Genomic DNA, 24147 nt, shown 5'->3' with positions numbered 1-24147 from the left:
ATTAGATTTAGCCGTAATATAAACTTTTTTAAAAATTTTTGAATAATTTTTCACATAAGTGGTGAATTTGTCATCAAATCGATATTTTTTTTGATCGTATAAATCAAACAAAATATTTCTACTTTTAAGTATACCTACTGTTGCCCATTCCGTGAATTTAGATTTAACATAAACTTCTTTTTTCTTGAAAAATTGTTCATATTCTCCTGATAGAATAGTAATTAGCTTGGTGTAAAGATAATCAGGATTATTACTATATTGTAACAGCAAATCCAATTTATTTTTAATCGCGCTTTTGTATTTGTTAATATTGTAAACATTTATTTGTCTTTTTGATTTTTTATTATTGTTGACTTTATTGATCTGACTGTTAAACTTAACAACTTGACCACAGTGATCTGAAGGAAGTTTATTTATTATGAATTTTTCTGTATACTCACAGTTACAAAAAACATTGTCAAGACAAGTAGCAGACGTGGCAGTTACACGAGTGGGTTCATGAAAGACATGACTTAAATCAAATGACTGAAATAAACTAATAATTTTTGTACATGTGGGTGTGTTACAAAGAATATCAACGTTAAAATCTCCACATACAATAATTTTTTTAAGACTATTAAATATTTTTTTTAAAATATCCTCCATCACCCCTTCAAAAACATTGTAATCACTATTAGGAGGCCTGTACACACATATAAGGATATAATTTTCTAGTTCTATACAAGATAATTCTATACAACACTCAATAGAAAGTCTAACAATGTCAGCACGTTCCTTTACTTTAATATTATTTCTTGCAATTATCATAGACCCGCCTCTGTTAACTGACTTTCTATTGAAGCAGCTGACAACGTTATAATTATTTAAATTGAACATCATATTGCTCTCTTTAAGCCAATGTTCTGTGAAACAGTATCAATATTATACTTTTCTAAAAATAATTGTATAATTAACCATGTATGTTCTGATGAACAATTATTAATTCTGATTGCTTTCCCTTTGTCTTTGTGAGCAGTTTAAATCTGCAGTCATAGTATTTATGTCACAAATATTAATAGAATTATTTGTTATGTCAGTATTTTTATGTTTAAGTTTACCATGTAAACTGTTCATGTAGTCAATATTATAAGCCACTAAAGTGGCTATTTTATTTTTAGATGATTTAGAGAGATACATTGTATCTTTTGTCAAATAAAAATCACTAATAAAACTATTAGTATCAAAAAATGTAAAAATGTCACTATGACGACATGTCAACATATGTAATAAGTTATTCAGGTAATGTACCTTACTGTTAATTTTTTTATGAAGATGTCTATTTGTGTAAGGAAAAGCGCACAATACAATCTTATACACATTTAATTGTAATAAATATTCAATTCCTTTAATTACATCCTGCCTATTTAATTGAATACTATTACCAAAAAATATTGTCTGTGGTCATATTGTTCATTTTTATAGATTTAATTTTATTTATTATTTGTGTAAATGATGCTTCTGGCATACAGTAGTTTAATAAATCACCCTTAAGATGATACTTCAAAATAGATCCAAAGTTACAGCCTATTCTGTCAGAGAACACCATTGTGCTACTCTTAGGGTTACAGTCACTGGCACAAACACCCTGAACTTCATTTTCCAGCACAGTTATAACTGAATTATTATTTGATATATTTGTGTGATTACATGTACAATGCTTAGTCAACGACTCAAAACGGTCAGCATTGTATTTACTGACATCAATCAGATCATCCATTGCTAAAATATGCTCCTGGATTTGTTTCTGAGAGATAATATACTTTGTATTTAAATCATGAAGTGAAGATTCTAAACTATTGATTTTTGAAGTTAGGTAGTCTGTATCAATGTCATATAACTTTTGGCTTTCCAATAACTTATTATTACACTTATTAATATAATCATGCAATTTTAAATTATTTAAAGTATTTCTTTTCAATAACTGACCCTTTTTACAACGCTTATTTAATATATTCCGAGTCCTAATAATAAACTTTTTTAGTTTTAAATATTTTTTTAATTTATTATGACTCAACATACAAATGTTATTGTTATAGTTGCCTAATTTAGGAGATGTATCACTAGTATGGTCAATCACAACAGGATGAGTGTATGGAACTGTAATCGAAGGAGGCACACAGTCAACACTAATAAGTTCCTCATATAAATTACTAATCTCATTACTTCGCTGAGATTCCAATCTTGTGTCTAGATCATTAATTTTAGAATAGGCCTGCTTTAACTCAAGCTCCAATTCAGTGATACGCCTCAAGGCTTGCTCATGGGTGTCACTACACTGATGAAAGCTACTTATTAGTTCTTGAAGCTGATCCCGCTGCTCAATAACTTCCTGATGACTATTATGAAGTTCTGACAGTTCAGATTTTAATAGTGTATTTTTATTTATAATTTTTAAAATTTCATCTTCACTCTCTTCTCTCTCCTGATCAACTTGTCACTAAGATCTTTGGATGCCTGAAGTTCTTGTAGGGCTACTTTAAGCTTCATCTCTGTCTGCCGTGCAGTTGTGGAACGGGTAGATAGTGACATTATTGAATATATGAATAGTTACTAGGGAGAGTGAAGTGAGTTATTTCTAAAAGAAACAAAGTATCACAACGAGAACAGCAACTGAACCTTACTTATTTTAAGTCTTAAAATTTTTAATTATTTCTGTTAGATATATTATATACAACCTATATTTTATAAGATTAAGTAAATGGAATTAGATTGTGCTCCTTTCCTTCAAATTATATTAATACAAAACATAAAATTACTTACAATATATTTTGTGGGTATTTTTTTTCCTTCGACGTACGCAACAACTGAACTTCACAATTATTAATATTAATTTAACTTGATGTGAATATTTTGTATAAAACTTGTATATATTATGAAATTCTTTGAATAACTCCAACAAATAGTTATAGAATAGTTTTAAATATTTAGTTGTTTACCAACGAAAGAAGTTTGACAGATGGCCGGTACACTATTTTTTAATGTCGATTTTTGCAAATAATACACCTCCAATTTGTACACAAACAATAATCGACACTTATTGCACTATTAAATCACTAATAATGATATCGGAACTATAATATTCGTGTGATAAACTATTAAAAATTATTTATTTATTACGGCCAGCTGATAAAGACAACTGTCGTTGGTGTTGCCAGTCGAAGAAAAAAAACGAGATAGATACAGTTTTCCGATTGAGCGGTAGATTTAAAAAATAAGTATGATTGTTCAAAAGTGCTTATTTTTAAGTTTATTTGAATAAAGAATATTCTATTTATTCTTCGTTGGTTATGCTAATAGTTCTGCATTTAATCACCAGGCGGAGCTGGTGGCGGCTGTGAGGCGGCGCGGGCGCGGCGACGGCAGCGACGATGACGAAGACCTCGGGCTGCCACGCAGTCCCCCGGCCTCGCCGCCCACTGATAAGGCTGATAAGGTATGTGTCACATTATAGCGTAGTTTGTGACGCCCAAACACAGGGTGTAGCAAACAATTTATTTATTTAAACCTTATTCATCAGTGTACAGTTTGATGCAGTCCCGACTCCCAAACTAGCGTTAGCTGTATATCAGGAGTCAGTTTCTTCCCAAAGCAAGGATAACAGTATTAATTTATATGTAAACATTACTTAACTAATATTTTATACAATTTAGCCAATGTGTGTGTGTGTGGGTGTGTATGCGTGTGTACGTGTGTGTGTGTTATAGTGTGTAGTATCCTACATATATACACATATTCATACATATATATATGTATATATATACCCTAACATAAATGTATATTGATTTAGTGTCGCTCTACTCTGCTTATTAATGCTTCAGTCTCACTGTAATTTAATTTCTCTAGCCATATTTTAATTTTTTGTGGAGTTTCATAGCTATTGTAATATGCTTACAATTAAAATCTGCGTTAAATATATTATATAACTTAGGAGTAAAAATGTATACTGTTGTCGTGCAAAATTACTTCTAATATTAGCCAAAGGACAATGTAGCAAAATAGGTAATTTTTTTATTGGGTTGTTTAGGCTATTGTCAAGTCACACCTGTAGCACTGCGACCTACATAGATATTGTGCTCGTCCTTTTTCAGAGTTCGCTACCTAGACCCGTCAGGGACAAGAATTGAAAGATATTCTTAGGAGCGATGGTTTTTATCTCCTCGGGAAAGAGTGTAAAATTTCCAAAGCAGATATTTCGTTTGTGCATGAGTGGGCTACAACCACATAGGATGTATAGTGGCTTTTCCTCTTCAGGTTGGCAAAATCTACAGATAATATTTACAATAGATGTATACACAAAAAAGAGATTCGGTCTGAATGAAAGGATTATTTTCTACTTAAAGTTGTAACTTAGCAACAGTGTTGAAGCGCGATATAGTAAATTCTCCATACTTGTTTAGTCGTTTGCGTAGGTAGGTATTATAAAGTATTATTTTACATAGTATAAAATAAAGTCGCTGTCGCTGTCTGTCCGTCCCTGTGCTTAAATCTTTATAACTACGTATCGGGTTTTGAAGCGGTTTTTTTTAATAGATAGAGTGATCCTAGAGGAAGATTTATGCATATAATATATGTACACCCGGGCGAAGCCGGGCCGAGTAGCTAGTTATACATATAAACCTTCCTCTTGAACAACTTTTAACTATGGCTAAAAACTGCATTAAAATCCGTTGCGTAGTTCTAAGCGAACAGACAGCGGAAGTTACTTCAATTTGTACTATATACAGGCTATATATTATAAATAACCCTTTTATTTACTTAAATTATAATACTCTACAACTATGTAACTTCACTCCTTTGTTTTTAACATTTAACGCCATCTAGCGTATTTCTCTGTAACTTCATCGCTTGGTAACCGAGCAAGTAGTTCATAACAAAATAACTAGATGTCGCTGTGTGTCACAAACTGTCCATGTAATGAAATGTTTATGAAACGATTCTTGAAACGGTCCGGTTCACTGGGTCGAAAGTTTGTAATAATAGATATTGCATTTTTTTCAAATAGAGTATATATATACTTATCTATAGAACTAATTTTATCCTTATCCGAAGCTGTTATTATATTTTTTTTTCTTAATACTGCGGAATAAAGTACATATTTCACTGTTCTTGTATGTAAAGCAAGACATTATGCTCAATTTCTTTGAGAACTTGGTCGAGCCATATTTTAAACGACCTTAGTTACAATCTATGGTTGTTTTTCTATGTTTCAAACTTGTACTTGTATTCATGATGCTTGTTTATATAGCTGTTTTTTTAATTATACAAAAAAAACTAGATGGCGCTGTGTGAATTGTTCCGAGATATTATTATTATGTAATAAAAATAGTATTAATTTCCTGATGGTCATTTAAATCCTGTACTGACCACTATTAATTTCACGAAATCTTATCATACTTATCTATCTTGTAGTACTAATGAATATATTATCTGTGAGATAATAAAAACCAATTCGTTTTGTTATCTATAGTGGTAGTTGTTTTATTATTATTAATGATTATATTAGGTCGTAGGCAGGGTACTTGAAATATTTTAAAAGTAATGTTTCCCGAGCGGTGGATATTAAAAATAGTTTGTGTTGGGTATGTTAGTCTCAGTTTCAATCGCCAAGCAATTTATATTGTACTAGCGTCTCGCCCCGGCTTCGCACGGGTAAAACTAAATATATCTAATTACCTAAATTTATCAGTGTTTCTCTACAATATTATCCATGTATTTTACATATAAACCTTCCTCTTGAATCACTCTATCTTTTAAAAAGAACCGCTTCAAAATCCGTTGTGTATTAAAGATTTTAGGATACATAGGGACAGACAGCGACAGCGACTTTATTTTATACTATGTAGTGATATGACATTAATTCTTTGCATATATTTATATTTATTGATTCATTTACAGTTTACAATTATGTAGTCGTAATTATGTAGATTTAAGCATACATAGGGTCAGACAGCGACAGCGACTTTTTTTTATAGTATGTAAAGAAGCTGCCTTTCGGTTGTAGAGACAGAGAAATTATAGGTTAAGAGGCTTTTTCAGTTACATTTTTTAAATAATATTAAATAAATAACATTGGACAATGAACACAGCGCCATCTAGTCTCATGGTGAGCAGTGCTTGTTTATAGATACTAGACAACTGATAAGTACTTAGATTTTTTGTAAATGCCTACATAATACACATAGAAAACATACAGACCGATACAAACAATACTCATGGATACAAATTTTTGCATCGTGCGAGGAATCGAATCCGCGACCATCCGAAATAAAGCGGTGTGATAAATCGCTAGACCACCGAGGCCGTTAAGTAAATTTTAGATTCACTTCTAGTTCACTATTCCATTATGGTACATGCCAAAAAAACCATGATGGCTTCTAAGGAGGACCTCGTAAAGGATCTATTTGAAAGAAGAAAGAAAGAAATTTGCTAGCCACTACCTTTCATTACTAACAATCTCTTCCCCCCAATGATTCTGTTTTTACACAGCATGTAAGACCTCGGCACCAATGCACTTTCACCGTTGCATCTAAGTGATTACAAGACAATGGTTGTGCATGTATTAACTTATACGACGCTATTCATTCATTTTTTTCATAACTGCAGTGGCGAACAAGCATACGGCCCACCTGATGGTAAACGATTACCGTAGCGATGCGAATTATCACTTCAAGCTAAGTGGTTCGATACCGCCAGAGAGATCAGGATCATTGACAATTCTCATAACACGTCTCTGAACCGAACTGGTATCCATGTTATTATTCGGGACTCGAATCCGCGACATAGAAAAGAAAGGTAGTGCGCTACCGCTGAGCCATCAGGGTTGTAAAAAATATTTATTAAATGTTCTGCAATATAATTGTAATATATTCAAATACTATATACATAGCGGACTTAAAACCTGATGGTTTTTTCTACCAGTCAACTGTCGCCAAATATGCTGTCGTTTAGCATGGCAAAAGCTAAAAGAGGAAATTAGACATTAAAATTACTCAGCAATCTTTTATTTCCTGTTTTAAACTGACTACAGCAGTTTTATTGCTTCAGACACAAAACGACGCCTCATTATGATATGTATCAGTGTATGTCACACAATTACTACGCAACTATGACAGTATGTGACACTTGGTACCGTTGCGTGTCGCAGACGCTCAGTTAACTTGTTAAAAACAGTTAAAATCGTTGCATACCGGCAACACGACAAATACTGTCAAAATATCTGACTAGTTACGCTTTGGATTAAAATAACTGGCAGTTGAGTTCCTCTTTAGTAGAACTAGCTGTCTACGACTGCTTCCAGAAACGTAAAAAAGAAGAAAAACAACTTGTGTCTTCTCTGTATTGTGTTTATATCTGTAAATGAAATTAATCTGTAATTTAACTGCGCATAATAATAATAATAATAATCTTTATTTACTGCTCACAAGGAAACTTACAATATTGAACAAAGTAACAAAAGTATGTATTTAATCTTACAAGCTATTTCTTGTGATAGTCTGGAGTCTGAACTAAGTCGAAATCTGCACTACAGATCTCCAGATTATTAATTTAATTATACCTATCCTTTTTCAATAAATACGTTTTCAAATAAAAAGGGATTTTGAAAGCATCTGTTACTGAATACTAGTAAATTGCCCGTGGGATCGATTTTAAACAATTTTCACAGTGGCATCCCAAGCGAATCAGACCTTGTATTATACTAGACAACTGATACAAATAAAAAATATTTTTTTTGTAAAAACATACATAATATACTGTAGTAATTAAAACACCTCTCACTCGGAACGCGTTTATTGGCCAACAACGGTTAATTATAATACAAATAGTAACTACCTTATGAACACTGAAACCCATGAAAACAAATCATCACGGACGTATCGTCCGGTGAAGCTGTAAGGACCAGCTGCGACTAATAGCGTTATAGTAGTTCTAAAAAAATAATAGAAAAAAAAACCGTCCGAGGAATCGAACCTGCGACCTTCGTAAAGTATTGTGTTGTACTAGATCACCGAGGCCGTCAGATATGATCCTACATAGGATATACCTATTGCCAGTATCCAATGTCTGACCAATAGCGGTTTGTAACCACATTGTGACGACCTCGGTGGTCTAGCGGTCAAGCACACCGCTTTACGACCGATGGTCGCGGGTTCGATTCCTCGCACGGCACAAACATTTGTATTCATGAGTATGATTGTTTGTATCGGTCTGGGTGTTTTCTATGTATAATATGTATGTATTTACAAAAAAAAATATCTATGTATATGTATCAGTTATTTAGTACCCATAACACAAGCTCTAGCTAGCTTAACTTGGGTCTAGATAGCGCTGTGTGAATTGCCAAAAAAAAAAATAATTGTAAGATTATTTTACAATTAAGAGCGTTTATTACAGATGTATCACAGCATCTGATATGCAAATTTCAGTTCTTCTTAACAGAAATTATATACTGAAGTTTATTACGTGGCTAAAAAGTCCTATTAGACAAAATATGTAAGCTGTAATTCAGTGATCAGTATTCATACTTTGACGACCTCGGTGGTCTAGCGGTTTAGCATACCGTCTTACTTCCTATGGTCGCGGGTTCCTAGCACGGTACAAACTTTTTGTATGATTGTTTGTCGGTCTGGGTGTTTCTATATAATTAAAAAAAAAACTATCTATGTATTTGTATCAGTTGTCTAGTACCCATAACATAAGCTTTAGCTAGCTTAACTTGGGTCTAGATGGCGCTGTGTGAATTGTCCTGAGATTATTATTATTATGTACACACAGACACTCTTCAAAGTGTCTTACTCTTCGAAGACACTTTGGTGGGACGCGAGTCGCTTTTTTTTTAAATACTCTCTTTCTAAAGGTTGTCTAGAAGAGATTGCATTAGCGATAAGACAGCCTTTTGTACTTAGTTTTATTTTTATTGTTAAAACAATTTTAATTCATGTCACAAATCATTGAATTTCTCGATTTGTTCTCTACTATACTACATGTATTATACATATAAACCTTCCTCTTGAATCACTCTATCTATTGCTGTAAACTGCATTAAAATCCGTTGCGTAATTTAAAAGATATAAGCGGACAGACAGCGGCACACGTACATAGTTTGTAGCATTTCAAATCAAATCTAAAATCATTTCATGTAGGACATTTTAGCCGCTTATGAACATTTTTTGTAGTATAATTTTTCCCTACGGTCCATTAATATTGTTTGTACTGTTTGGCATATGAATAAAGATTTTATGTATCTATCTATCATTCTAAGCAGACGAAGTCGCGGTTATCAGGTAGTTTTGTATAGTTTCTAGTTACCATAGGATGTTCTACAATAATAATAATAATAAATAATAATCTTTATTTACTGCTCACAAGGAAACTTACAATATTGAACAAAGTAACAAAAGTATGTATTTAATCTTACAAGCTATTCCTTGTGATAGTCTGGAGTCTGAACTAAGTCGAAACCTGCACTACAGATCTCCAGGCTCTCTCTGAGCACTTACTGGTACAATAATAACCTTGTAAGGACAGCAGTGACATAATGTTATATTACGACTTATGTAACATGACTTAATTTGATAATGATATCAAAAATTTTTATATCTTATATATAAAATTCTCGTGTCACAGTTTTCGTTCCCATACTCCTCCGAAACGGCTTGACCGATTCTCATGAAATTTTGTGAGCGTATTGAGTAGGTCTGGGAATCGGCCAACATCTATTTTTCATCCCCCTAAATGTTAGGGGTAGTCCACCCCTAATTTTTTTTATTTTTATTTTAAGGCAAAACAACGTTTGTCGGGACAGCTAGTGATATATAAAAGTCTCGTGTCACAATGTTAGTTACCATACTCCTCCGAAACGACTTGACCGATTTTTATGAGATTTTATATGCATATTCAGTAGGTCTGAGAATCGGCAACTATCTATTTTTCATACCCCTAAGTGATAAGGGTTGTCCAACCCTAACATTACTTTTTCATTTGTTGGACAAAATTTTTATTTATATTTTTTTGTGCAATTAAAAATACATAAAACCCTAATTTTTCACCCTTCTATCATCAACCCCTATTTTTTTATAGCGTTATTTATTTATATGGCTAACAACGTTTGCCGGGACAGCTAGTTGGATACATAAATTTAAGCTATTTTGTTAAAGAACATTTAACTAAATTTATGTAGAAAAAATCTTTGTAACGACTGCAAAATTGTAAATTGCAAATGAATGAAAAAAGATAAATATATGTAAAGAATGATTGTCATATATATCATAAATTACATATATCGACATTCTATTTTCTTGCACAGTAACATTAAGTTTTCCTACGAACAACGCATCAATATTGGCGCGGCCATCATTTTCTCTATGTACCGTTATTTATGACTACATTCAATAAACTTTACGACTGCGTATATCATGTTAATTATAGTTAACTGTCAAATAAACCAATAATTGTTATTTGTTTCCAAAGGCCAAGTTCCCTCTTCTGTCATATATATTGATTACTAGATATGCCTTCGGTTTCACGCGCATGAAATTTTATAACCTATGTGTTATTCTGATGTATAGGCTATATTACTGTAAAATTTCATCAGAATACGTTGGATAGTTTTTGCGTGAAAGAGTAACAAACATCCATTCATACATCTGTCCATCCATACACACAAAGTTTCACATTTATATTATTAGTGACTAGCTGACCCCCGCGAATTCGTCCGTGTGGAATGTAACTTTATTTTTCTAAAATAAAAGTAGTCTAAGTTACTCCTTATTACATCAGCTATTTGCCAAAAAAATCCCGTCAAAATCGGTCCAGCTATTTCAAAGATTAGCCGGAACAAACAGACAGACAGACAGACAAAGACTGTAAAAATTGTTATTTTGGCCAATATACCGTATTTATATTCATATGCATGTAGTAAAAATCGGTTGTTTCGTAACGGTAGATTCCTGGGGAATATGGTAAATTCGGTATAATGGGCTTACTACGGATTGGGATCTTTTTGTGAAGGTTGATAGGATGATCCCAATTAGAAAATGTAGTTTTACGTTTTCTACACAAATATAATAATTTTCACACAATATCTATAGAACTAAAGAAAAGTGAAGTATCTATAATTTCAAATTATCAGATTTTCGTTATAAACATTTTTTTGTATCTTGTTGTCTGTTTGTTCTAGCGAATCTCTAAAACTAACTTACGCTATCTAAAATTTAGAAAATTTATATATTTAAATAAAAAATAAGTTTACTTCCACGCGTACGAAGTAACGGTTAAGACCTAGTCCCTAATATGATTAAACAGTTTATAATACAATGATTGTATAGTGCGGGAATTGAACCCGGTTATTTGAATATTAGGCAGTCTGGATAACCACGAAACCATCAAGATCATTGTCCTAATTTTAAACGTCTGTCTAACACTTTCAATTTAATTCGTGACCATACATTATTATAAGAATAATCTTCGATTTCACAAGTACATTAGCTATATCGAAATACCACGCGTTTGACATAAAATACCGGAAAGTACCCTTGGAATGTCACAAGAGTAACGCACGGCGCGTGACGGTTACATTCACGACTATCACACCCAAGGGGGCTATCAGCTTTAGGCTGATAATATACAGTCGGTTAGTCGTCAGGTTGCCCAAATACTAAGATGTATATTAGCAGCCTTACGCGACCCATTCACATTCGAGTTGATAATTACTTTATAACTTTTTAGAATAGACAATAACATTTATTCATTACTACTCTAATTTTTACTACTTCTACTATTAGAATAGAATAGAAAATCATTTATTCAAATAAACTAAATTTAAGCACTTTTGAATAGTCAACCATTTTTTTTAAATCTACCGCTTATTCGGAAAGCTGTCTCATCACAAGAAAAATAAGCAAGAAACGTGTATGTTCCACTTTTACACAATCTTTGTATTTTACAAGTCGTAACGTGTGAAATGTGAATACAAACTACTAACAAGCACTAATTTATTTAGGCTCAAATATAAAAACACAATAAGATTAAATCAGTCGTAATGATAAGAGCAGATCAGTCCCTACAAGCAGCACTCGTTCACGAGTATGACGGATGAGCCAGCCATCACTGCGTTCGACTATATTTTAGGGAGCCCAATGACCCGGCCCACCACGCCGAGACATGTCTGGATATTTTAGTGAGCATGACTACTCATTACGCCCGACCACGTCACAGCTACTTATTATTGGAGTAAGACGTATAGATACATATCTTTTGTAACAACTTTATATAATCTATGATCCACAATAAAGATGTTTGAATTTGATATTTTAGTCTACGAGGGGTGGGGAGCTCTATTCTTTATGGTAGATAATTAAATGATGAATCCAACGGTTAGAGAGGAAGGGAATTGTGAATAAATGATGACTAATGAAGTCACCACAGTTGCACTAACTACTACCTGACACTACATCACTCTCGTCCTAATCGTCCTATCCGCGACAAATTGAACCGCTATAAATAAAAATATATAGATAAACCCGCAGGATTCACATATAGTAACTGTCTACACAGTACACCAGTACTAAATACAGCGGATCAATACAGACTACTTATGAACCTTGACCGTCGTCGAGGTTGGAAATAATTAAATATGTATTACTTTATTGTATGGCTTTGTAGTATTATCATATGGTACACCCATATTATACCCTCGGTGGTATAATGGCGTAGCATGCCGCTTTAGACGGTCGCGGGTTTGATTCCTCGCACGGTACAAACATCTGTTTTCATGAGTACGGTTGTTTCTATCGGTCTGGGTGATTTCTATGTATTCTTATCAGTTATTTAGTAATACATACGTATTATACATAGAAAACACCCAGACCCAGACCGATACAAACAATCATGTTTGTGCGAGGAATCGAACCCGCGACCACTGGAAGGAAGCAGGTGTGCTAAACCGCTAGACCACCGAGGTCTTCAAAATATGTATGTATGTAGGCATAAACAGTTATATAAATATTACGAATGAAGGTATATCTAGATATACATACGTGTATATCACAGATATATTAAAATTAATTTGTCTAATATATGTACTATAAATTAATTAATATGCATATCACAAACATAATGCTAATAAAAAACGTTATTATTTCTGATAAATTTAATAATCTGTTTTAAAAATATTGTATCTTTTATGGCACATGAAATTATTATATTAAAAAATTATCAGATACAGCATATAATCAGCATAGGATATAAAAAATTTCAAATATTCTGTCGTCAAATTTATAAACGATTAAAGATAATGATTTTATCTTTTATTATTAAATACCTTTTTTAATACCGTTAATTATTAAGAATTGTTATGAAGTTATTCAACTAAATATTCTGTTATATAAAGTAGAAATGTATAATTTTAGATGCACTATTTATTTACTCTTTAGTTTCTAATATTATAAACGCGATGTATGGATGTATGGATGGATGTATGGATAGATGGATGTCTGTTATCCTTTCATGCAAAAAGTCCTAAATCAGAATAACACATAGTCTATAAATCGCGAAACTTTGTGATTATGGATGGATGGTCTCTTTCACGCAAAATCGACTGATCGCATTTTGATTAAACTTTACAATAATATAGCTTAGCATTAGAATAACATGTGGGTTATAATTTAAAAGACATTATGTAAATTGGGCGAAATATAATGATAAATATCGAAATATAATATATTGATGAATTTGGGCTAGTTGAAAATATATTATTAAAAAAATATATATAAATATATTATTAATAAAATATATTATTGTAAATACTGAGAAATATAACGATACATATCAACTAAGTGTGATACAGACGAAGTGGCGTGAGTTCAGCTAGTACTATTTATTTATGTTTACTTCCATATCAATAAATAAAATTTACGCTTATAATTATCTTATCCTTTTATACTATAAATTTATAAACACTATTAAATACTTTGTAAGGTCGATATTAATCACAAACAAAGATATTTACTGTTATTTCACTCCCACTCGTATATACGACCCACATGTGTTCCATGTATGACCCAAAAAGGTCACGTTTGTGTTCCTCTTAAAAAATCCAATTAAAGTGTCCGTCACACTATCAGAAATCGCCGTACAACCGTACAGCACTAAAGTTCACGTTGCGTACTGGCAGTCTTCGCGCGACCTCGCCAACGATAGCTGCGTTAAAAAACCCGCGAAAACTCCGTTGTCGTTGCTTATAATAAAAAAAAATATTTACTTTTTTAATATACTCTATTTTAGTTTTTAATACATTTATCTAATAGTGAAAAGGCAAAAGTACAAATGTGTACAGCCTAATCGTCAGTGTTTTCTAAATTTTAAGTTGTTATGTTATTTATAATAGTTTTAAATATACAATTAGTGTTGTGCTGTGAATAGTGTTATTTTTAAATATTGTGAATTCAAAAAAAGAATTGGTCTTACCTGGAATTTTGGTAATATTTAATTAGGACCTCTAAGTTTCTACAAATAGAGTTTCAAATCCGCAATTAAACGAAATTGCCATCACAGTTTACCGTTGGTTATAGAAGTTGTACGTCGTTATTCCATTCATAGATATGCAGGTATATGTGACATTTACGACCGATTTCATAAAAAAATGAAAGCGTAAATAAATAAATCACTTAATGTCGACATTAACATGAGTTGCGTTTTAGCACTAGTAATGCGAGTAATACTTAGAATTGTAGAAGTATAATTAAGTAAAAAAAAAAAATAGTTAATCGACCTTATACTTCGTGTCAGTTGTAGTTAATGCAAATTAATAAAAGTTGTGAGTTTCATTTATGACAAATGATTAATTTAAAAAATTATGATAGAAATAAAATAAATGAAAATTAATAAAACAATTGAGAATTTCATTAATATAAATATTATATAAATTAAAAAAAAATATAATAGAAATAAACCATACAAAAAAAAATTGCCGAATTAAAGTGCATCGTTTCAGCACACACACTTTTTTTTATGGATGATAATGGAATAGTTCCAACGAATACCTGTTTTTTTAATTCATGATAATGGAAGGTCCCCTTATGCTAACAGTGTACACTGGCGGGGCACCAGTGGAGGATGATAGTGATATGCAATCAGGTTAATAAGCCCTTCGTGATGAGTTCACCAGGAATGGAAACGCGGTTACGTTTCCAGAGCGAACAGCATGGAGGTCCATGTAATTACTTGTCCCTATAATGTCTAATACTCTTTTTTGTATTTCTAAATACATACGGTTTACAAAAAAGATCGTACGGAAAGTTAAAATATATGTGATAATGGTTAATATGAAAAAATATTATATTTATTTATTCGGTTTGACTTGAATGTGGTACAATTGTGTAGGTTGTCTTTAAAATTGTCTCTCACATAGTCATCACGGACATGTAACAGATAACATTGTCAATTATAATCTAAATATATAATCTATACTAATATATATATATATATAAAGCTGAAGAGTTTGTTTGTTTGAACGCGCTAATCTCAGGAACTACTGGTTGGAACTAAAAAATTCTGTTTTGGATAAATGGATGGATGTATTATGTTGGATAGTCCATTTTTCGAGGAAGGTTTTAAGCTACATAACATTACGCTACGACCTATAGGACCCGGGCTGCAATGAAACATATGTGGTGTAGGTGGGGAAATGAAACACAGACGAAGTTGCGTAGGTCAACTAGTATATTATATATCTGTACGTCAATTATACTATATAAATAATATTAGATTAACGTTGGTCAGTATTTTTCGTTGTTTTGATATGATACCAATTAATAATGTATTCCCATGCAAAGCGGGGTCGGGTAACTAGTGTTTTTTATAAATAAAATTTGATAGCGTCTCGTGGCCTGGATATTTGCGATCTGTGTACAGAAAGCCAGTTGGCTAATTAAATATTTTTCTATACTCATTTCTAAATTAATTACCGTTATATTAATCAAACACTAGGGACCTATGATTGAAGCCTTCTCCATTGCTTTTATTGCGATGATCGCGGGTTCCGTTCCTCGCACGGCACAATAATTTGTATTCATGAGTATGATTGTTTGTATCGGTCTGAGTATTTTTTATGTATAACATGTATGTATTTACAAAAAAAATCTATGTATTTGCGTCAGTTATCTAGTATCCATAAGCTATAGCTAGCTTAACTTGGGACTAGATGGCGCTGTGTGATGTTGTCCCTAAAAAATATACTAAAAATGCGAAACATGGTAAGTATGGTTTGTTACTCTTTCATGCAAAAATATTGAACGGATTTCGATGTAACTTTACAGTTATATAGCTTATGCATCAGAATAACATGGGCTATATTTTGTATTGAAATTTAACGCGGATAAAACCGCGGGCACAAATGGTATACAATAGTGCAATCAACATATATATAGTAGGTATGGTAGAAGTACCGTTCGAAAGCAATTGATGCAAATACTAACACGTCTTGTTCCGTTAAAGCGGCTGAAGTGAGCACAAGAGATGGTTGCTATAAAGTTAATAGGCTATGGTTTTATTAGGCGCGGTTCACACTGGTGCGTACAAAGTTACTAGCTAACTCGCGAGTTGGTCTGCTTTTTGAAGTGATACTTCTGGCACTACTTTCGATGGACGCGGGTTCGATTCCTCGCACAGTACAATTGTATTCACAAGCATCATTTTTTTTGTAACGGGTGTTTTCTATGTATATTATGTATATATTTATAATAATAATAATAATATCTATTTTGCTACATGCATATAAATATAAATACGGTACATACACCAAAATAATATTTTTTACAAGCGTAAAAAATTGATGATTAGACCACCAAGGTCAAGTTCAATATATAGAGACCTATATGCCAGACAGACAAAAATATATATAGATAATATATATTTTTGTCTGTCTATTTGTTCCGGCTATTCTCTGAAATGGCTGGACCGATTTTGACGGGACTTTTATTGGCAGGTAGCTGATGTAATGAGTAACTTAGGCTACTTTTATCTTAGAAAATAAAGTTAAATTCCACACGGACGTAGTCGCGGGATCGTAGGGTTCCCTCTAACCCCCTGTAGGTATTGTAATTGTAAACATTCCTTTATAAAACAAAAACGTGCGAAAACCACGTTCTCTAGCATTGCTTACATAAAGTATTCAGTTTCACTGGTTAACATTATTATTGTACTTAAACACTGTATTGTGTACTTGCATGATCAAATGTGATCTCCAAATTATGCACAAACAGATCAATATTTACCGTGCACACGTGGAAGTTAAAAAAAAAAATACGTGCAGGTGTAAAACATATATAATTACATAGTATAAAATAAAGTCTGTCTGTCCCTGTATGCTTAATTCATGCAACGTATTTTGAAGCAGTTTTTTTAAGAGATAGAGTGATTTAGAGGAAGGTTTATATATATAATACATATACACGCGAGTATCTAGTATAATATAAAGTATTTAAATAACAAACAAAAGGTAACTAGGTAAACTAGGTAAAGGTAGGTAGGTAACCACTTCTTGTTAGATAACTAGGTAACTCTTTCATTAACCTGCCCTAAGAGGGTTAAATATCCAGTTACTTAGGAATTGCCCTGATAGCCGATGGGGCAAAGGGGATCGCCCGAGCCCTAACCTTCATCTAGACTATCTGTGTTCCAAATTTCATTTAAATCGGTTCAGTAGTATTAGCGTGAAAGAAAGCTACAGACAGACAGACAGAGTTACTTTTGCATTTACAATATTAATAAGATTTCATGGATATATTTTAACATTGAAAAAAATGTTATGAATATTTCGATTTTCATTTTGTGCAGGTAGATAAGATAGTGAATTTACATATGACTATCTGTAACATATTCAATGACAATCAATGATAAGAGTTATCTTTCTATTGCCATATTTTATCGAGTAGCGATAATTTAAACATCAAGAAATCTTAAGAAGGTATTATCCACTTTGACAGGATGAAACAGTATTATAATCTCTATATTCTAAATGTTTGGAATATATACATGTACTAGTAGTGCCAGCGACTTCGTTCGCGTGGTTATCAAAAAATACGCAGCACACGCAACTCTCAAAGATATATAATTTTACCCCGTTTTTACAACGTTTTTCACTGATGCTTCGCTACTATTGGTCGTAAGGTAATGTTATGTAGTTTAAAGCCTTCCTCGACAAATGGACTATCCAACTCGAAAATAATTTTTCAATACGAACCTGTACCTGAGATTAGCGCGTACAAACAAACAAATAACCAAACAAATTCTTCAGGTTTATAATAATAAACTCAGAACAATTCACACAGCGCCATCTAGACCCAAGTTAAGGTAGCTAAAGCTTGTGTTATGGGTACTAGATAACTTATACATATACATACATAGATTTTTTTTGTAAATAATTACATATTATATATAGAAAACACCCAGACCGATACAAACAATCATACTCATGACTACAAATGTTTGCTCCGTGCGACGAATCGAACCCGTGACCATCGGAAGTAAAGCAATGTGCTAAACCGTTAGACCAACGAGGGCGTCGAGTATGAAAGAGATAAATGTAGGAAGCACCTGAAATTCAGCTTGTTCGAAGTCAGATATCGGTTTAAAACACGTACGTCATACTTAATAGGCTTATATACTTGCGTCATTACTATTCTTATTACAACGGATTAGAATTGCTTTTTGAATGCAAATATAATTGTAATAACAAGAAAGAATGATGCGTTAGTTAAAGCATTATTTTATGCTATTGGAACAAGCTGTTATGCTTCGTAAGCTGTTTTTCTGTTGTAATATGAAATTAGGCAGTGAAATTACAGGATATATCATCTAGTTATGAATTATATATAACTAGCTGAATATAGGCCAAAAATGTATAGCCTATGTGTTACTCTGATATATAAGCTATATTACTGTAAAGTTTCATCAAAATCCGTTTAGTAGTTTTTGCATGAAAGAGTAACAAACATCCATCCATTCATCCATACTGACTATTTTCGTGTTTATAATATTAGTAAGATTGGAATATAGTCTATCTATCTATGTATCTATCTATATACATATAAGCTGTTTCGGTTGTAGGATGAGTTTAGGCAACTGCCTAAACTCACTGGTCAAACCTCTTATTCTGCAATTTCACTTAATTGCAGTACGTAAACGCAGGACATCGTAGTCCTCCAGAAAGGCAAATCAGCAGTGGCATCACGAGTGTCACAGGATAAGAGGCATGAAATCTTAGTCCTCCGGAAGTCATCATGAGTATTTCGTGCGTCATCTCTCTAGTGCTGGTTACCACTTACCATCAGATAGGCTCTAATCATGTTCGTCATTCCAATTATGTAAACAGTAGTATGCTGGTGGAATTTTTGTTGTGTTAAAAATAAGAAAGATCTACGCGAACCTGCCTCGGAGAAAATGATAACCGGTTGTGAGATGTATTGTGTTGGTTGTATACAACGGTTATTTTCCATACTATGTAGGTCATAAGCTTGTTGGTTTGTTTGTTTTCATTAATAATTAATTGCTCGTTCGTCATACTCGGGAACAAGTGCTGCATGTAGAGACACGTCCGATTTAATCGTATTGTGTATTCAAAATTTTTAATCTAATGAATTAGCAGTAGTTGGTAGTTTGTATTTACAACTTTTCAACTTAAACATGTTACAAAGTTTCTTTAACAGATCCCAACACCCATTTTTTGTTCGTTCCTGTGATGAGAGAGCTTTGCGAATAAGCGGTAGATTAAAAAAAATAAGTGCGACTATTCTTTATATAAAGTTTAAATTTAAGTTCCTGGAATAAATAATTTTCTATTTATTTATTTATTCTTTATTGCACTTTTAAAAATTGTACAATTTGGCGAGCTTAATGCCATATGGCATTCTCTACCAGCTTACCATTAGGTAAGAACAGTAAGCGGTTGATGGGCAGTGGTGGGAAAGGACTAACCTATAATTTTACCTAACATAGGTTCGACGACCTCGGTGGTCTAGCGGTCCAGTCTACCGCTTTACGACCGATGGTCGCGGGTTCGATTCCTCGCACGGCACAAACATTTGTATTGATGAGTATGATTGTTTGTATCGGTCTGGGTATTTTCTATATATAATATGTATGTATTTACGAAAAAAAAAATATATCTATGTATTTGTATCAGTTGTCTAGGACCCATAACACAAGCTTTAGCTAGCTTAACTTGGGTCTAGATGGCGCTGTGTGAATTGTCCTGGGATTATTATTATTATTATTATTAAATAGGTAAATAGGTAATTTTCTATTCTATTGTGGTATATGGTACATCACATTGAAAATCTTTAATTACTAGTTTCTTGCCAATTCTTCTCTGAAGTAGCTAGCAGACTGGACGGTCCTTACCGTCCTAGTGATAAAAATATAACGAGCTCAAGAGGTCGTGATCTCATGTTAATAAATAATTTTAGGTTTGCAAAACCCGCCGGCGGTAACGGCATACGCTGGCGGGACACCAGTAAAGGTGATAAGCCTCGATGGCGTAGTGGTTTAGCGCGCCGCTTTACTTCCGATGGTCGCGAGTTCGATTCCTCGCAAATTTCCTCTACAAACATGACACAACTATTCATGAGTGTGGTTGTTTGTATTTTGTCTAGGTTAGGTGTTTAGATGGTTTAGTTTAGTTTAGTTAGTTATAGATACTTTAATATGACCACTGCACATTATTGTCAAAAACAGTTCCATTTGTAATGCCCTTCAAATCATTTATATAGCTATTGTGTGGAGTTACAACCAGCAAGTCTTGAGTTTGAAATCGGACCTTGTTTCCATGGTCATGTCAGAAGGCACAGTATATTCAACTATTAACGCGATATACTCAAAATAAGAAGTACACCAATTAAATGTTGTGTGTTGTTAATTGATCACGAATACAGGCCGAGGTCACGTGATCTCTATACTGATATACTACTGTATCGTACCTAGTACATACTATGTAAATTTAAAAATAAATGAAAAAATCCTATATCTATAATCTATACATATAAATAAAATTGGAGTGTCTGTTTGTAATATTGACTACATGCATATGAATATAAATACAGTACATACACCAAAATAACATTTTTTACAATTTTTGTCTGTCTTTCTGTTTGTTCCGGTTAATCTCTGAAGTGGCTGGGCCGATTTTATTGGCAGGTAGCAGTTGTAATACTTTTTTTTAGAAAATTAAGTTAAATTCCACGCGGATGAAGTCGCGGGTACAGCTAGTTCCAAATATACTTGTAAAATCAGGTGGGCCGTCAGTCGGTTTGGCATCATATATAATTATATAAAACATGCTTTTAATAATTTGTTAATGAACAACTTAGTCTTAAATAGCACTGACGGCCTCGGTGGTCTAGCGGTTTAGCACACCGCTTTATTTCCAATGGTCGCGGGTTCAATTCCTCGCACGGTGCGAAAATGAGAATTCATGAGTCTGATTGTTTGTATCGATCTGGGTGTTTTCTAGGTATATTATGTATATATTTATTAAAAAAAACAGTATCTATATCAATTGTCGAGTACCCATAACTCAAGTTCTGTTTAGCTTGGGACTAGATGGCGCTGTGTTAATAATCCAGGGGTTATAACAATTTTTGGTGAATTGTTATTCAAGTTTTTTAATTGCACTATTTCATTTAATACTATGTCAATGCCAGACATTCACGGCGCGGCGTGCCGTGGGTGGGCAGCGTTACTAATCCTATTTACCTTTGTTTTGCTACTACCTATACAATTCTGATTCATTATATGTTCTCTAAGCTATACAAGGAATGGTTTAATGTACAATTGATTGAGTCACATTTTTGACAAGATGTCTGGCTTTGTTTTTAATTGGTAAATAAAAAAAGAATTATCTTACTAATATTACAAACGCGAAATTTGTGTGTCTGGATGGATTTATATATATATTTATTTGTCAGAATATGGTGTGTACAATGGTGGTAATTATATGTGAAATTATGTTATATGTTTCCAGGGTACAAATATTACTTCTATAATCCTCATAAATCAATCAAGTCATTCTACATTCTAAATATTAGTCATTATGGATGTTTGTTACTTTTATATCAAAAACTACTGAACGGATTTGGATGAAACTTTACAGTAATATAGCTTATACATAAGAGTAACACATAGGCTATAAATTTAATGCGGGTTAAACCGCGGCCATATCCAGTTTTGAATAATCTTCATCTATAGAAAATTACGGATCAGCTATCAGCGAGATACATGGGTTCTATATATTAGTATATTGAATTAAAAAAAAATCGGTCTCGGTGGTCCAGCGGTTTAATAAATCGCCTTGCTTCCTATGATCGTGGTTTCGATTTGGACTCATATTATAAAGAGAGAGCGAGAGAGAGCGGATTTTGTTGTCCGATAAAAGTAAACTTTAGACCGGGTTGATAAAATTCTTTCACTATTTGAAATTTCATTATTTCAGAATTACACATGCTTTATATATAAATATTACGTGTCACGTTGTTTGTCCGCGATGGACTCCTAAACTACTGAACCGATTGCAAATTTGCATATTTTTTTTTGCAGCATTTACGCATTGTGCGCAATTGGATCCAACTTGAAAGATAGTGTAACTTACATCTCAATTTATAGTCGCAATATTATTTTATTCAAGAACCTTAGCCTCAGCAACGCGTGGCCGGATCTGCTAGTTATATTATAATGTATAAAACCTACAAATTAATTATGTAAAATTAGCATCTGAACAAAGCTGGAGCAAACCACTATTTATAGATAAAGTAAAATCGTAATCAGATCTTCATATGACAATAAAAATGTACTCTAAAATAATACAAAAGGCCACAACACTGGCGGAAACGCTTCCGTTTGTATACCATTGCATGGGTTACGAAATTCCTAAACGATCAGCAAATACGCACCGTAGAACGTAACGTAATTCGAAACTGCACGCTTGCCAGTTTGAAAAATTGGGTGGTTTCTCGTTGTGTAGCCTTCATTAGTTATTATGCTCGGTTGTTAGCAATGGCATTGGTAGGAAATCACGATAGGCTACGAGTTTAATTGTTACACAATTAATTGTTAAATAATTAATTAAATACAAATTAATTATTACGTTAATTTATTTTTTATTACCTATGTCAGTGATATAATTTATACGCCTTTCATTAAGATCCGGACAAGTATTATTACTACGGGTAAATTCGTTTACTTTATCTAATAATAAAAATAATATAATAATCTCAGGACAATTCATGTTATGAGTACTAGGCAATTGATATAAATATATAGTTTTTTTTTTTTAAATAAATACATAATATACATAGAATACACCCAGGCCGATGCAAACAGTCATACTCATGATCGTGTATAAAAATGAACACACGATCATCGGATATAAAGTGGTGGACTAATCCACTAAACCACCGAGGCCGTCTAATCTATATTTATGGTTCGTATATTATTTTTTCTTTAATTTTCATTATATTCTCATCCTTTTCCACTGGGTTTCAGTCTACTTTTTTTTTATAATATATATTATCGACCCTTGCCTAAGAATGGCATCAGGGAATTAAGTCCGTCGATGTATACAATTGTATGTGCAAAAGAATAAATAATTTTTTGATCATAAATTACATAAAACTTATCAGTTTGTTAAAAAAAACATTGATTTATTTCACTATTTCTTGCCGTGGAAAATCTTGTATCTCAACACCAGTGTATTCAGATCTATCAGAGTAATAAACGTCTCCATAATCGTATAATATAATGGGGTCTAGATAGACTGGTTGGTTTGGTGCTCTCTTGCGCACGCTTTCTATACACTTTCCACGGTTCAATTGTTTCCAGTTAAACATAACGATTAGTTGGTTATCTTGAGTAACCGTGTACATTTATTACGCTGTAGTTATTGGTGGACCTTGTATTTCGACCTGAATAACTATTTCTTCTTTTGTAATGTACCTTACAATATTACACTATAAAACAATACAAAATTACATTACATTACAATAAAAAAATTATAGGTTACTAGCTGTGCCTGCGGTTTCACCTGTATGAAATTTTGATTAGAATAGAATAACATTTATT

The 24147-nt window shown here is 32.8% G+C and overlaps 1 protein-coding gene across 4 annotated transcripts in view; it reads left to right on the top strand.

The window, feature by feature from the left end:
* Window positions 1-24147, top strand: part of LOC131845212 (uncharacterized) — a 203962-nt gene that overhangs the window by 158524 nt on the left and 21291 nt on the right. For all 4 annotated transcript variants that reach the window (XM_059194255.1, XM_059194254.1, XM_059194257.1 and 1 more), the window contains one exon: window positions 3356-3472. In XM_059194255.1, the coding sequence (XP_059050238.1) occupies window positions 3356-3472 (117 nt within the window). The remainder of the gene's footprint in view (window positions 1-3355; window positions 3473-24147) is intronic.

This window comes from Achroia grisella, unplaced genomic scaffold, assembly GCF_030625045.1.
Source record: "Achroia grisella isolate CSIRO2021 unplaced genomic scaffold, CSIRO_AGI_Agris_v1 utg460, whole genome shotgun sequence".
Classification (NCBI taxonomy): Eukaryota; Metazoa; Arthropoda; class Insecta; order Lepidoptera; family Pyralidae; genus Achroia; species Achroia grisella.
This window is presented reverse-complemented; position numbering and strand designations above follow the sequence as displayed.